The 14,880-nt window shown below is 46.1% G+C and overlaps 2 protein-coding genes across 5 annotated transcripts in view; one reads left to right on the top strand and one right to left on the bottom strand.

The window, feature by feature from the left end:
- The window catches only part of NUP155 (nucleoporin 155), a 38,557-nt gene extending 33,825 nt beyond the window's left edge, over positions 1 to 4,732 (bottom strand). For 2 of the 3 annotated variants that reach the window (XM_086628701.1, XM_086628700.1), the window contains exons 1-5: positions 4,597 to 4,732; positions 2,072 to 2,209; positions 1,636 to 1,732; positions 830 to 900; positions 136 to 228 (exon numbers count right to left, since the gene is read on the bottom strand). In XM_086628701.1, coding sequence (XP_086484827.1) covers positions 136 to 228; positions 830 to 900; positions 1,636 to 1,732; positions 2,072 to 2,209; positions 4,597 to 4,732 — 535 coding nt within the window. Of the gene's footprint in view, positions 1 to 135; positions 229 to 829; positions 901 to 1,635; positions 1,733 to 2,071; positions 2,210 to 4,596 lie in introns of those variants that run through there. The other variant, XM_086628702.1, reaches the window with a different exon arrangement.
- Positions 4,733 to 8,230: 3,498 nt separating this feature from the next.
- Positions 8,231 to 14,880, top strand: part of WDR70 (WD repeat domain 70) — a 143,099-nt gene continuing 136,449 nt past the window's right edge. Inside the window, exons 1-4 of one of the 2 annotated variants that reach the window (XM_086629167.1) lie at positions 8,231 to 8,252; positions 8,636 to 8,698; positions 8,915 to 8,998; positions 9,688 to 9,802. In XM_086629167.1, coding sequence (XP_086485293.1) covers positions 8,231 to 8,252; positions 8,636 to 8,698; positions 8,915 to 8,998; positions 9,688 to 9,802 — 284 coding nt within the window. Of the gene's footprint in view, positions 8,253 to 8,507; positions 8,531 to 8,635; positions 8,699 to 8,914; positions 8,999 to 9,687; positions 9,803 to 14,880 lie in introns of those variants that run through there. The other variant, XM_086629166.1, reaches the window with a different exon arrangement.

The raw sequence follows: 14,880 nt of genomic DNA on the forward strand, positions 1-14,880 counted from the left end.
CACTTTAAAAGCTAGCAAGGTGCTTAGCATATGGTCTTGTTTTTCTTTGCTTTGATTTTTTAGACAGCTACCAATAAAACAGCCATGTAGACTTGTTAATGCACAACTGAGAACGAGGGGAGAGGAGAGAATTACCTGCTTGTATGTTAGCACAACTGAGCCCTAAAATCACAATATCCACGGGGGTAGCCAGAACAAGTAAGTGTCGTATATGAGGCTGGAAGATACCTAAAGATGGGGAGAAAATAAAATTTTAGTTTGCAGATAACCTCTCAGATCACAGCAATACACCAAATGTATCCATCAAAAAGACTGATTAGAGGGAAGTCATATTTAAGACCTAATGATCTGTGAACTTCTGGAATTAGAAAGTAGAATCTGTCAGCAGCTCATTTTCTAGTTCATGAAATACAAGATCTTCAAAATAACATTTTTCTCATAAAAGTGCTTCTTTTAAATTCAACCCTATTGACAATTCAACTTTGACTTTGATGTTACCTAAGCAGTAGCTACCAAAAGAACTGGGAGCGCTAGAAACCAGGATCTCAGGGAAGTTATCACATGGATGTGTAAATTTATGAACAGTACAAATGTTAAGAGTAAAATGTGGCAAAAATGTGAAGCTTGTCAGTGTAAATGATTGTCAAATTATGTACTATTTTTGGCCTGTGATTAATTCCATACTATTTCTAAAAATGAAACAAACCCATGAATCTTGTGTATACATATACACACACAGGACATAGATTTAAACATATGCATATACAAAAAAAGATATACAGAAGGTTCAGTAACTGCCTAATTCTAGTCACTGTCAGATATTCCTTACCTCCTTTTGGCTTCACAAGACCCACTGCAAGAATAGTTTCACTAAGGCCATCAAAATAAGCCAGATCTCCACTGACAACAACAAAGAAAAAAAAAACAAAACACCTGCATAAAACTTGTCACACAGTATCACATAATAACAAAATACATAAAATCAGATTTTGTATATTTAAAAATTACTAATACTTATTGTAACACTGCAGCCATTTATATCTTTTGATTTGGGTGAAGCAGGTCCAGCAGAATGGAATGACAGGGAATTTTCACAGCAAAACTGGACAGGCAATCATTTGAGCTGCTTGGAGCCCCTATAGCTCAGTTTCAAACCTGAAACCCAACTGCAGTATTTTATATTTTTGGATTTGGTTAATTCATACAGCCTACTCTGAATCACACAATGTTGATCCATATCAAGAGGGAGGAACTTACATGAATTTTTTTTTTCCCCATGAAAATTATCTACAGCAAGAATTCCCAGCCTCCTCCCCAGCACTTTGTGATTAACAACCACGCATTTAATACACTGCGACACAACATGAATGTGTAGATACAAGCTATGGGAGCCACTGGACTTTAATCTTCTTCGGAAATGCAACAATACGTATGTTGCTATGCAGCAATTTGCTAACTCTTAAAAATCCTTTAACATTTATTATTCAAAAGTTTCAGTAAAACCTAAAAGGAACGAATGTAAGTTGAACTGAACAGCACACCTCTGTGCTGCCAGTAAAAATCTCACACTAGTGCAATTGCTTAATTCTGGTATACCACCAACAAAGTATCATCAGGAACGTGCACTCTACATACCCGTCTTCGTAGTTCCACATAAAAATGTCGCTGTCGATGGTCAGCCAAGCTCTGTTGATTTCTGGAAATACTCCCATCATACAATTGCATTGCATATCTGAAGCATTGCTGATGTAAGGACTGAATGCATTTTGACTAGCAAAGGCAAAATCCTCTTTGCAGCATTTAAAAAAAATGATATTACTTTAGATACAACAGTACATAAATTTTGTACCATAAAGACTGAAAGTTCTTCATACAGAAACTAATTCCACCGGCAACTCTACACAAATTGACCTTTCTACCACTTGGAGCCTTATGAGGGGAATGTAAACAATAGTAAAGTTCACTACCTGGTGTCTGACAGAAAGACCAGGGAAGAGGATCATGGAAGAAAGAAGCTTGTTCCTAATATTACGACATATAGAAACTAACACTTCATTTTTCATAAGGATACGCCCAAACTGCTCCACTAGCTCTGGTGGAAGTGGGACTCTGCGGACAGAGCTGATCTCTGGAAGATTTGGTATTGATAGCAAGCCTGGTCCTTGCAAAGGATAATCCATATCTGACATACCAGAAACAGTAGGGCTACCTGCAATTAAGAACAACAAAAGATTAGACTTCTTCTAAAGAATTTTACAAAAACAGAGTTTATATTCTCTTTCTCTATCTTTACCTCATTGTTTCCTAATCTGCGAAATCTTAATGAGACTAATCACATTTCCCATTTTACTTCATAAGAATAATGCAGGCCTTCAGACTGCAGAAAAAAAACGCCCTGATACTGCAGAAATTTTAAGCATATAAATGCCACTACTCAAAAGTTATGTGTGAACAAAGGTTTCTGTAGGAGCAGGAGCTTAAACAATACCTCTCAGTCTGAAAACAGACATAAGCAAACATTCAGCCTTGAAAAGAGAAGACTTCGGGGGAACCTAATAGCTGCCTTCCAATACCTGAAGGGAACCTACAGGAAGGCTGGGGAGGGACTTTTTACAAGAGTGTCCACTAATGGGACAAGGGGAAATGGGTTTAAGGAGAACAGATTTAGATTAGATCTTAGGAAGAAATTCTTCAGTATAAGGGTGGTAAGACTTTGGAATAAATTGCACAGAGAAGTTGTGGATGCCCCCTCTCTGGAGGTGTTCAAGGCCAGGCTGGACGGAGCCTTGAGTAGCCTGATCTAGCTGAGAGGCGTCCCTGCCCATGACAGGGAGGTTGGATTAGATGATCTCTGAGGTCCCTCCCAGCCTATGCCATTCTATGATTCGCCAACAAACTCTTACAATAACTCATTTGGACCCCAGCCTACTGTTTACCCCATTTTTACTGGGATACTCTCCAGCCCTTTTTCATCATATGGTCAGACATTAAATATGCCACATTGTCATAGTTTTGACTGGGATAGAATCAGTTTTTCTTTTTAGCAGCTAGAAGAGCTCTGTGTTTTGGTTTTAGTCTGGGACTCCTTAAGAGAAGAATGTTGATAGTGCACTGATGTTTATATTTGGCACTGAGTCAGCAAGGACTTTTCAGCTGCCGTGTTCTTGCCCGTGTGCAGGCACACAACAGGCTAAGGGGGAAGCACAGCTGTGACAAAGGGTCCAGAAATCCCCTTATTCCAATTTAGGATTGAGGGCTAAATTGGCCAATGAAGTATTACACATCGTGCAACGTCATGTCTAGCATATAGATGAGGGTTGACCAGAAAGAAGGGCTTTTGCTCTTCTGGGATCTTGCTCTTGTGGGGGCTCTCACTCTCAGTCTTTCAGAGTGCTATCTCCCTCTCACTCTCTTTTTGGGCCTCTCACTCGTCCAGCATTGTGGTGTCAGGACTCATTTGTTTCAGAAGCGTTTGCTGGGACGGGACATGCACGGGTCACCGGGAAGTGAGCAATTACACGGTGCATCACTTGTTTGTGTATATTATTATAATTATGCACACATATATTTTCATATATTATCATAATTACTTTCATATTATTACTATTAAATTTTACTTATCTCAACCCACAAATTTGCTTCCCTTTTCCCCTTTAATTCTCTTCCCCACTCCCCAGGGGTGGGGGGAGGATGAGCATGTGTCATTTAGTTGCCAGTTGGGCTAAACCACGACACGTGAACAAGCCAGAAGCATATTCCTTCACCTAGAAAAGCTGATCTGTGCTCCTAGTATGATGTTAAAATATCCATATATACCCATTATTTTATGTTACATGCATCCATGATGATGCTACAGCAGTTACACTTTGACCATGCATATCACATTGTATCTTAACAGAAAACAAAATATTGTTTGCTTGTATCATGACATTCGCTAGGTATATTTTCATCAGGTCACCTATAGCTCTAGAGAGCCTCTTCACAGCCCACTTTGCCAGAGAGCTGGCATCACTGAATTAGGAAATGTTGTCTTTGTGTTTTAAGGAGAACAAAGCAAACGTTTGAGAAAAGGTGTATCTTACATCATAACCGCATGTGACATACAACTATAGACAAATGAAAGTCACTCAAAGAGGCTTAAAAGATATTTTCAAGCTGCTTGTAACTCAGGGATGGCGCTGGGCACTTAGTGACCCCAAGCGCATTCTGCAAAAGATCTCCCGGTAGGCAGAGCGGAAAACGAGTCCCGTTTTCTCCACCTCCTGGAGGGAGATGGGGCCGAGGAGCCAACCCAAGCCCGTCGCTCCCGCAGCGGGGAGATCCCACACCCACAACCTTCCCCCATGCACCGAAGCGCCCACCACACCACCCCCGCCGCCCCTCAAGCCCAAGAAGCGGTCAGACTCAGCCCCGTCGCCGTCCCTGCCAAGGCAGGGCCCACGGCCGCGGTCCTCGACGCCTCGCCAGAGGAGGGGGGTCGTGCCCGGCTGGCGCTCCGCTGAGGGCCCCTACACGTGGCCGGCCATGCCGCCTGGCAGCGGGGCGCGCTGGGGGCACCGGGGCGGCCAGGAGGGTCTTCCGTCGCGCGCTACGCACCAGGCGCCGGCACGGCCAGCAGCTCGGACAGATCCGGGTAGCAGCGATCGTCCTGGATCTGCCGGTCGATGATGCGGCCCGCGATCTCCAGCGCCTCCTGCGCGGTGGGCGCCGCGGGGCTGACGGCAGCCGGCATGGCGGCGGTGGCGCACGGGCCGCCCAGCCGCTTCGCGAACAATCAGAGGGCGCGCGCCCGTCAACCGCCGCTTCGCCGCCCGCCAAATCCCGGCGGGCCCTGCGCGCGCGACGCACTTCCGCCGCGCCGGTTACCGCTTCCGCTGTCGGGAAGGGCGGGCAGGGCGTGCCGCGGATGGCGGATGTGGCGGCCCTGCGGGCGGTGCCCGGGCGGCTTCGCTGAGAGGCAGGTTCCGGGAGGAGGCGCCGGACGACTGGGGCTTCCGGGGGTCGCTGCTGGAGGAGAGCCGCCGAAGCGGGGCGGGCTGCGGCGCCTCACCGAGCGCCCCCGTGTCCCGGCGGGCCGCGCCATCTCCCGCGAGCCACCGAGGGCCGGGCGCGGGCTGCTGTGGCGGCTCCCGAAGGCTCGGGACGGTCTCGAGGGGAGCAGGGGGAAGCGGTCCTGCCGGTGATGAGCCCCGGGCCGTTCCCTGCCTGCTCGGCGGTCACTGTGGCTCTAGGGGGGCCCCCCGTGACAGCCCAGTCAAACATATGTTATACTGGGAGCCTTCTTGGGATACTGCGTGCATCAGAGTTACTCAAACGTACGCAGATTTTGTGTGTAGTGACGTAACCCCACAGCAGCGAGGAGACTCCCCTTCAAAGGCACGCAGAGCACCTCTGTTCGGAGCCAAGGTGTGGAACTGGGGTCGCCATGCCACCTCTGCACTGCACTGACCTGGTGTGGCTGCTGTTCTTCCGAAATTTAGGGCGACACAGCAATATCGCTGTAGCAGGTTGTTAACTTGCTGTCCTGGTTTCAGCTGGGGCAGAGTTGGTTCTTCTTTTTAGCGGCTAGAAGAGCTCTGTGTTTTGGTTTTAGTCTGGGACTTGCTCTGAGAAGAACATTGATAGCGCACTGATGTTTATAGTTGGCACTGAGGTCTCAAGGACTTTTCAGATGCTGTGTTCTTGCCAGTGTGCAGGAGCACAACAGGATAGGGGGGAGCATGGCTGGGACAGAGGGTCCACAACTCCTCTTATGATTTGTGCTTAGACTTAGGATTGAGGGCCAAATTGGCCAATTAGTATTCCATGTCGTGCAGCGTCACGCCCAGTATAAAATGAGGATCAGCTGGAAAGAAGTGGTTTTGCTCTTCCAGGGCTCTTGCTTTTGGACTCTCAGAGTGCTCTCTCTGTCTCGCTCTCTATTTTTAGGCCTCTTGCTCATCCAGGATTGCAGTATCAGGACTTAGCTCTTTCGGGATCATTAATTCGGGACGAGATGGGCGTCAGTCAAGGGATAGTGAGCAATTACACCCTACATCACTTGTTTGTATTTGTATTGTACATATATGTGTATATTCATATAATAGTAGTACTAGTAGTGGTACTAAATTGTTCTTATCTCAACCCACAGGTCTCTTTTCCTTTTCTACTTTAATTCCCTTCCTCATTCCCGGGGGGTGGGGGAGGGTGAGTGAGCAGCTGTTTGGAGTTTAGTTGCCGGAGCGGCCTAAACTACAATGCTTACCAAAGTTGGGCCTCTGTTAAGATATGCATCTGCTCTGAACAGCATAGGCATTCCCAACCAGGCATAGGAAATCTTGGGGCTGAGTGAAACTTGTGCTGCAGGGAATAGGTTGGGTTTGTAAACCATGTTTACTGCCCTGACTGCACTGACTCTCTGTGCCTGAATCAGGCCAGCACCCATTGTGGAAAGCTTTGTCTATGGGAGAGGCAGCTGGTGTGAGAAAGGAAACGCCCTAGCTCTGCTTTTCAAATGGAGAACTTGACGTTAAGCCTCAAACCTTGTAGAGGTTGCATGGCAAAGTGGGAAATTCTCCCTGTCTCTTCCCAAAATTGAAAAGCTAATGGCCAGTCACCAGTGGGGTTCCCCAGGGCTCAATTTTAGAGTCAGTGTTGTCTCATGTTTCTATAAATGACCTGAATGCAGGAATCTAACGTACCTTAAGTAAGTTTGCCGATGATGCTGAGCTAGGAGGAACTGTTCACTTTCTCAAGGGTAGAGAGGCCTTACAGAGAGGTCTGGGTAGACTGGAGAGCTGGCCACTCACCAATGGTGTGAAATTTCACTAGAGCAAGTGCTGAATTCTGCATCTGGGATGGGGTAATCCTGGCTATATGTACAATTTGGGCAATGAGAGGCTGGAGAGCAGCCCCATGGTAAGAGATCTGGGGGTCTGGGTTGATGGCAAGTTGACCATGAGTCAACAGTGTGCCCTGGCAGCCAAAAGGGCCAGCTGTATCCTGGGGCGCATCAGGCACAGCATGGCCAGTGGGTCAAGCGAGGTAATTGTCCCACTCTGCACTGCACTGGTGTGGCCCGACCTCCAGTACTGCATGCAGTTTTGGGCATGGCGATGTAAGAAGGACATCAAACTATCCGAGTGTGTCCAGAGGAGGGTGACCAAGATGGTGGAATGCCTGCACCGCAAGACTTAAGAGGAGCAGCTGAGGCCACTTGGCTTGTTCAGCTTGGAGAAGAGAAAGCTGAGGGGTGCCCCCATGGCAGCCTGCAGCTGTGTCCTGGTTTTAGCTGGGACAGTGTTAGCTCTTCTTTTTAACAGCTAGAAGAGCTCCGTGTTTTGGTTTTACTCAGAGGCTCGCTCTGAGAAGAATGCTGATAGCAAGTTGATGTTTGTGGTTGGACGTGAGACTCCAAGGACTTTTCAGTGTGCCGGAGTGCAGAAACACGGCGGGATAAGAGGGGAGCATAGCTGGGACAAGGGGGACACGATTCCCCTTGTGATTTGTGGTGGAACTTAAGATTGAGGGCCAAACTGGCCAATTAGTATTCCATATCATGCAGCGTCATGCCCAGTATAAAAGTGAGGGACAGCCAGACAGAAGGGCTTTTGCGCTTTGGCTTTTTTGCCGCTTTTGCTCTTTTGCGCTTGCTGCGCTTTTGCTCTATTGCCTTTTTTTCCCCTCTCTCTCCCAGTACTCCCACTCTCAGAGTACTCTCTCTGCCCCTATTTCGGGGCCTCGCGTTCGTCCAGGATCGCAGCTTCGGGACGAGATATGCTGTGGAATAGAGGGGGTGGTGAGCATCTACACTGTGTATTAAATCATCTGTATTAAATTGTTCTTATCTCAGCCCACGGGTTTCCCTTTTCTCCTTTATTCCCTTTTCTCCTTTATTTATTCCCTTTTCTCCTTTATTTATTCCCTTTTCTCCTTTATTTATTCCCTTTTCTCCTTTATTTATTCCCTTTTCTCCTTTATTTATTCCTTTTTCTCCTTTATTCCCTTTTCTCCTTTATTCCCTTTTCTCCTTTATTCCCTTTTCTCTCCTTCATTCCTGGGGGTGGGGGAGGGTGAGTGACCGGCTGTATGGGTTCGGTTGCTGGAGCGGCAAGCTGCCTCACGGGGTGGGGAGGTGTTGATCTCCTCTCTCTGGTGACCAGCGACAGGACACGAAGAAATGGAGTGAAGCTGCATCAAGGGAAGTTCAGGTTGGACATGAGGAAAAGGTTCTTCACTGGGTGTTCGGTCCATGGAACAGGCTGCCCAGGGAAGTGGTCACGGCACCAAACCTGTCAGAGCTCAAGGACTGTCTGGACTATGCTCTTGGTGTTGTGGTTTAGTGTTAGGCGGTCCCGCGAGGACCAGGGAGTTGGGCTCGTCGACCCTCATGGGTCCCTTCCGAGCCGAGAGGTTCCGTGATCTCGCGAGGATCCGGCCGAGCCCGTGAGGCGCGGCGGGGTGGGCGGCGCCGCGGGCCGCGCCTTCCGCTTCCTGCCGCCGCTGTTGTGATTCCGGGGCTGCGGCGGCATGGAGCTGGCGGCGGACACTGGTGAGCCCCGCGGCGCGGCGCCGCGGGTCGGGGCGGGCTCGGCTCCCTCCAGCCCGGCCCGCGTCCCCGCTGATTCCCGTGGTTTTGTTTCCCATCTCTTTGCAGACGCCGAGATGCTGGGGAGACCCGACGCGGAGCTGGCGGCCACCATGGGCTTCTCCGGCTTCGGTGCGTTACGGGGCGGGCCGGGGCCGGGGCGGGCGCGGGCGGCCGGCGGAGGGGCCGGCGGTCCCTGGTGGGGAGGCTCGGCTCGGGGCAGGCGGGCGGTTGGAGGTAGACACGGAGCGGTGGTATTTGCCGCTCTCCCCCCTCCGCCCTGGAGCTGCCGGAGTGCTTGTGGCCCGGGTGCGTCTGTGTTCTAGTTTCTTTTCCCTTCATTTGCAGGGAAAAAGGCTCGAACTTTCGACCTCGAAGCCATGTTTGAGCAGACGAGAAGAACTGCGGTGGAGAGAAGCAGGAAGGTCTTAGGTAAGAAGTGCGAGTGTGGTCAGTATTGCAGTTTACAGCGTGTGTTGTTCTTCCGTCTTGGGGTGGTGTTTAAAGTGTCTCAGACTGGCTGCCTTCAGAACAAAAAACAAATGGACTCTTGTTCGAGGAAGACAGTCCTAAGCAGCCCGGGACTTGTTAATTTATGAATATGGCCTGAGTATACAAGAGCAGTGTGCATAGGCAAGGTTCCTGTTGTGAGGCATAGCTTACAGATACAGGAAAGAGGTGAGTTTGAAATCAAGACTTTTTTCTTTTTTTCTGTTACTTAGCTGTGTATTTATTTTGGAAGGGAAATTGGTACAAAGAACAAATGCATGTTTTATAGTAAACAGCAGGTTATATGGCAGCCCACAAATTTGTCACTGATCAGTGTCCTCATATGATCAACTTATGTTTGATAGTGTGTACAGACTAAGAGCATGAAGGCGTTTGTGTTTTCCTTGTGATGTTTTGTTTTTCTGAGTGATCATGACAGAAGCAATGGAAACTTAGTTTTTATGGAAAAGGAGTCATTTTCAGGTGAAATCCTTTGTTTGCTGTTATCTTTTCAAATGTTTTATGTAGGTCTGAAAATGAAGAGAATTGTTTTACTGTCCTCAGCAAGCCTCTAGTTTTATTATTTTCTAAAAGTCTTGCTTATTTGCTGTTTATGTGCTGTCCGTATTCAGAGGCTCGTGAAAGAGAGAAGGAAGACCAGGCTGAAAAAGATTTCAGAAGTCCGTGCACTGATTCATCAGCTTCAGCATCCAGTGCAACAGGAGCTGGGTCCACATTAACCAAAAGGTACTTAGAAATAGCGGGAGATTCTATGTAACAGCTTTTTTGTATGAAGAGGGTTTTCGGGGTTTTTTTTGAGAGCATGAGTGTCATTTAACTTAAATGGACATGTCTATGTTATCTGAAGTATTTCAGGGGAAATACTGATTTTTTTAAATTTTTTTTCCTAATCTGTGCTTTCTTAAAGATGTGTCAATACTTGTAAAATATTCACATAATGTATATTTAATAGTTAATTTTGCAGTCTTCTCCCTAATCCTATTCTGCATACTTTTTGAAAAAATAACAACAATGTTGTTATCCGTGTTTTTTTAAAAAATATTAGGGCAAACGGGATGGCTACATATGCTAACTTAATGAGCAGCTATTTTTCCCACCTGTAGATAGAATATACCTGTTTATGCCTGCTGAAAAAAAAAAAACAAAGTAGGTGGAAGGCCTCTGTGTACACATTGTATAGAGTAGTCAGAATCATAGAATGGCATAGGCTGGAAGGGACCTCAGAGATCATCTAATCCAACCTCCCTGTCATGGGCAGGGACGCCTCTCAACTAGATCAGGCTACTCAAGGCTCTGTCCAACTTGGCCTTGAACACCTCCAGAGAGGGGGCATCCACAACTTCTCTGGACAATTTATTCCAAAGTCTTACCACCCTCGTAGTGAAGAATTTCTTCCTAAAATCTAATCTAAATCTGTTCTCCTTCAACTTAAATCCATTTCCCCTTGTCCTATCAGTGGACACTCTTGTAAAAAGTCCCTCCCCAGCCTTCCTGTAAATTCTCTTCAGGTATTGGAAGGCAGCAAGGACACTTGGGGGGGCGGAGGAGTTGCCAGGCAGTTGCAGTTGCCATGCCGAGGAGGGACCTTGTGCCATTGTCCCTTGTCCCCTAATTCCTCACATTCCCTGATCCCCTTTAACCTCTCCACTTCTTTCAGATCTGCCACAACCAGATTATGGAAGCTGTCAATTTCCCTCTCGCTTTCCCTAATTTTTTTTAACCTATTCACCTCCTCCCTGAGCTCCATCACTTCATCCTGGAGCTGCGCCACCTGGCTTAGCAGGTCATCGACCTGCTCGCACCTCACACAGCCATCCTCAGGATTGCTCCCAGCTACCAGGGGAAAGCTATGACATTCCTCACAGCCTGTGACCTGAACACCAATATCCCTCTGAGTGGGTGCAGAAAGCACAATTCTCCTCCTCCCAGACGCCACCATGCCTCCTCGATAAGGTGAAGCACTTCAAATCCCGTCCAACGAGCTGTAAACAGCAGCAGTTGCCCCCTCGTTAGGCCGGAACAATAGGCTTGATTGCCTCGTGCTCGGTGGGAAATGACTAGTCGTTACTAGTCGGCTAAAGCCTCCCTGATAGCCTCCCTGAGGCTATTTATAGCCCAGTGAGCCGCGGGTGTGCTGGCTCCTCCCGGCTCTCCCACCGACCCGCCTATGCCGGCACCGCCCCCAACACCGGCAGATCTGGTCCCGGCTAGAAAACGCTTCCAGAAAGCCCCAGAAAAGAGCTTTTCTTCGGCTTTTTTCTGCAGCAGCTCTCCCCAGTCGCGGTCTTACGTGCTCTGAAGTGGGTCTCCACAGAAATGGCCATTTTTAAGTTTTTTATAATCTCTAAGAAAAACATTCTTGCAACAATAGACGTCCACTATTTCCTATCCTGTTCCCAGCAGCCATGGAAGTCAGTTTATGACGTTTCCCTTTACAGCAGCTTTTTATTATGTTTGAATCTTGTTATCTTCTCCTGTCTCCTCTTATTCTTTCAGTTTTATGGCTTATGTTTTCTGGCGTATGGTCATTAGTTTGCTTTTCTCTGCCTCGTTCTGATCGCGACATTTCCACAATGTACTCAGTGTTTCAGATTAAGCTACTTTTTTAGCATTACTGAGTAAACAGGAAAAATGTTTTCACGTATCGTTATGGTCACTTTGGTCTCTGCAGTTTGGCATTACAGATTTGTCTACAAGTCCTAATCCCCCTCAAACTCCAGAACCTCCACTGCAAAGTTGCTGCCCAGCCAGTTCACTGACTACTGGTTTTGTATTATTGTTAGTACTGGATTTTGTCCTTTGTACTGAATTTCATTGCATTTTCTCTAAATGTGTCAGGATTTTGCTGAGATTATTTTGAATTTTCTTGGCTCCAAAGTGCCTACAGCTTTTTACAGCTTCTAGTTGTCAGTGAATGTATTCTTTGTTCATTCAGCTAAGCCACTGTTGTATCATAGAGTCATAAAATCATATGTCATGGGGTTAAGAAAGTGTTTTGCTTTTACTTCAGTCATCAATTTAGCCTCAAATTTGCCTACTTCTGTTTGTTACTGACAAACAATTGTCATGGTTTAGCCCAGCTGGCAACTGAATGCCACACAGCGGCTTTCTCACCCTCCTCCACCTCTGGGCAGTGGGGAAGACAATTAAAGGGGAGAAGGGAAGGAGACTCATGGGTTGATATAAGTACAATTTAATAATAACAATTATAATATAGGTATGTATTCATGTATAAAATGATAATATATGCAAACAAGTGATGCACAGTTTAATTGCTCAGCCGGTGACCAATGCCTGTCCCATCCTGGCTAATGGTCCCAAAACAGATAAGTCCTGACACCACAATCTCGGTCGAGTGAGAGGCCCATAAAGAGAGCAAGAGAGAGAGGGCACTCTGAGAGTCAGATTGAGAGCCCACTCAAGAGCCTGAGCACTTCTTCCTGGTCAGCCCTCATCTATGTACTGATGACGTTGCATAATATGGAATACTTCATTGGCCAATTTGGTCCTCGATCCTAAGTGTAAGTTAAAATCATAAGGAGAGTTGTGGACCCTGTGTCCTGTTTCTGCTCCCCTCTCAGCCTCTTGTGCTCCTGCACACTGGCGAAAACACAGCAAGCTGAGAAGTCCTTGCTGTCTCGGTACCAACTGTAAATGTCAGTGCGCTGTCAACATTGTTCTCATACGAAATCCCAGACTAAAACCAAAACACTGAGCTCTTCTAGTAGCTAAAAGGAGAAATGAACTCTGTCCCAGTCAGAACCACGACAACAGTAAATGCCACTGCCTTGACAGTTTGTATTCTGAAATGTTGGGAGATCAAGAGTAGCTGAAGGTAATGGAGGCCACACAACTCCATTTCATGGCATTGTGGATTGTGGAGATCAAAGCACTGTAAATTTTTAGGTTTATGTATCTATGGGAGTCTAATAACCCATACAAGAATGATATAGATCTGCTAGAGTCTCTGTTTTATGGGCTGATATAGTCTGTATGTGGTAGGTTATTATAGACAAACTTGCAGTGTTTCAGACTGCGAACAAATCTTTGTTGCAAAATCTGTTTTTTGCCTGTTGCTCTATGGAAAGCTCAAATGAGCTGTGCACTCTTACTGAAGTAACTGGTCACACAATGTATTCTGCCTTGTAGATCCTGTGCTGTGTCTTGTGCATGAGGCAAAATACTGTGTGCTGTCATTTGCTTTTGGTGGTCTTAGATACTTACCTGGTGAGATAATGAAGGATCACAAGAATTTAAACGTAATGTGGTTGTGTACTGTATATGCATGACTTTACTGTAAAGAATCAGTTAAATGCTAAGGTGGAAAGCAGTCAGATGGTACAGAGCCTTTCCCTATTCATCTCATGTCGCTGATGGACTTCACAGAAGAGGACTTGTATACCTCCTTGTATAAAGGAAGGTAATGCATACCTTTCAGTATTCTGAGTTATTAGGTAGGCTCCGGTGTTGCACCAGAGTTCTGCTGATACTGTTTGTTTTTCTTTTTTCGTTTCTAGCAAGCATTGAGAAGTGAGGGCATGACATAAAGAGCTCTCGTGGAAGTTGTACAGTTCCTTGTAAAATATGATGTGTGGTTTAGTACTAAAACGAGGAACCTAGTCAGGGAGACATGCCATTGTAACTCAGCCTTAATTCAGAGGAACAATCCTGCAACTGACAACTTAAGTCTGAAATATGGGATTGTCAGTAGTGCTTTTTATAATGTAGGTTTTAGTTACTATAAACTGATCTGATATATATAGCTTGTTCTCTTATCTGAAAGTGGCAACACTTTCCTAAATATTACTTTTTTAAAATTCCAAGTGCTTTCAGTTAACATAGTAGCTCTCATACTATTTTTTTTTTATTTTTTAAAAAGGAGTTTGTCACTCCAAAAAGATGTGAAGAACAGCTACTGATTCTTTTTGCTTTTGTACAGAACTTCACTCTACATAAACTTTAATAATAGTTATAGTATTTATGCATAAGTATAATAATAATAGCTATGATTTGTGAAATAAAAGCATCTGCTAGTATATAAAAAGAAAAAACCTGAGAAAATAGAGTGGATGATGTGAGGAAGTGAACACATGGGAGTGGTGTTCCCACATACCTGCACAACTCTCAAGATGTTTTTGTTTTTTCCCCTGTCTGTGTGCCGTCTGTGCTCCAATGCAGCTTTCTTTTTTCCCCTCTTACAGTTTGTTTCACTTACTGAGGAGGTAATGGGGGAAAGCGAAAACCACTTCTTTACACTTCTGGGAAAGGGGCTGGCAAGCTGGTTCTAACCTCTGGTAGAATAAGACTGTAAGGCTGAAAGTTGAAGGAAACACCCCTTGTTTTGTCCTTCTGTGAGCACCACTCCCAGTTCCTGTCAGAAGAGTGATGGGCTTTTGGTCTGGCTACATTGGGATGTTCTCACATTCGACTTTCTTCCAGTCAGGACAGAGGATACTAGTGGCTGTAGCTGGAATACTTGGCTGTCCCCGCCAAGCCTGGAGTGTGGTGAAAAACAGCACTGCAATTCTGGCCATTTCGCATGCAGAGTGATTACACTGCCTCTCAAAATACTGAAGTGTTTGATTTGATCGATTTATACTTCCTAGCAAATCAGGGAATGGTAAGGATAGGTAATAGAGAAGGAAGCTAGGTATTATTCTTGGGTGTTTATGGAAAGATCTGAAAATCTGGGACTCCAGAATTGGAAGGGCCTGCTTGGATTGCGATGTTGTGTACATTCTTCTCACTGGCAGATACAGTGTATATTTAGTTCCATTCCAAACTCATTAAATATTTCAGCTTTT

Source organism: Tauraco erythrolophus, chromosome Z (assembly GCF_009769465.1).
Source record: "Tauraco erythrolophus isolate bTauEry1 chromosome Z, bTauEry1.pri, whole genome shotgun sequence".
In the NCBI taxonomy this organism is placed as follows: domain Eukaryota; kingdom Metazoa; phylum Chordata; class Aves; order Musophagiformes; family Musophagidae; genus Tauraco; species Tauraco erythrolophus.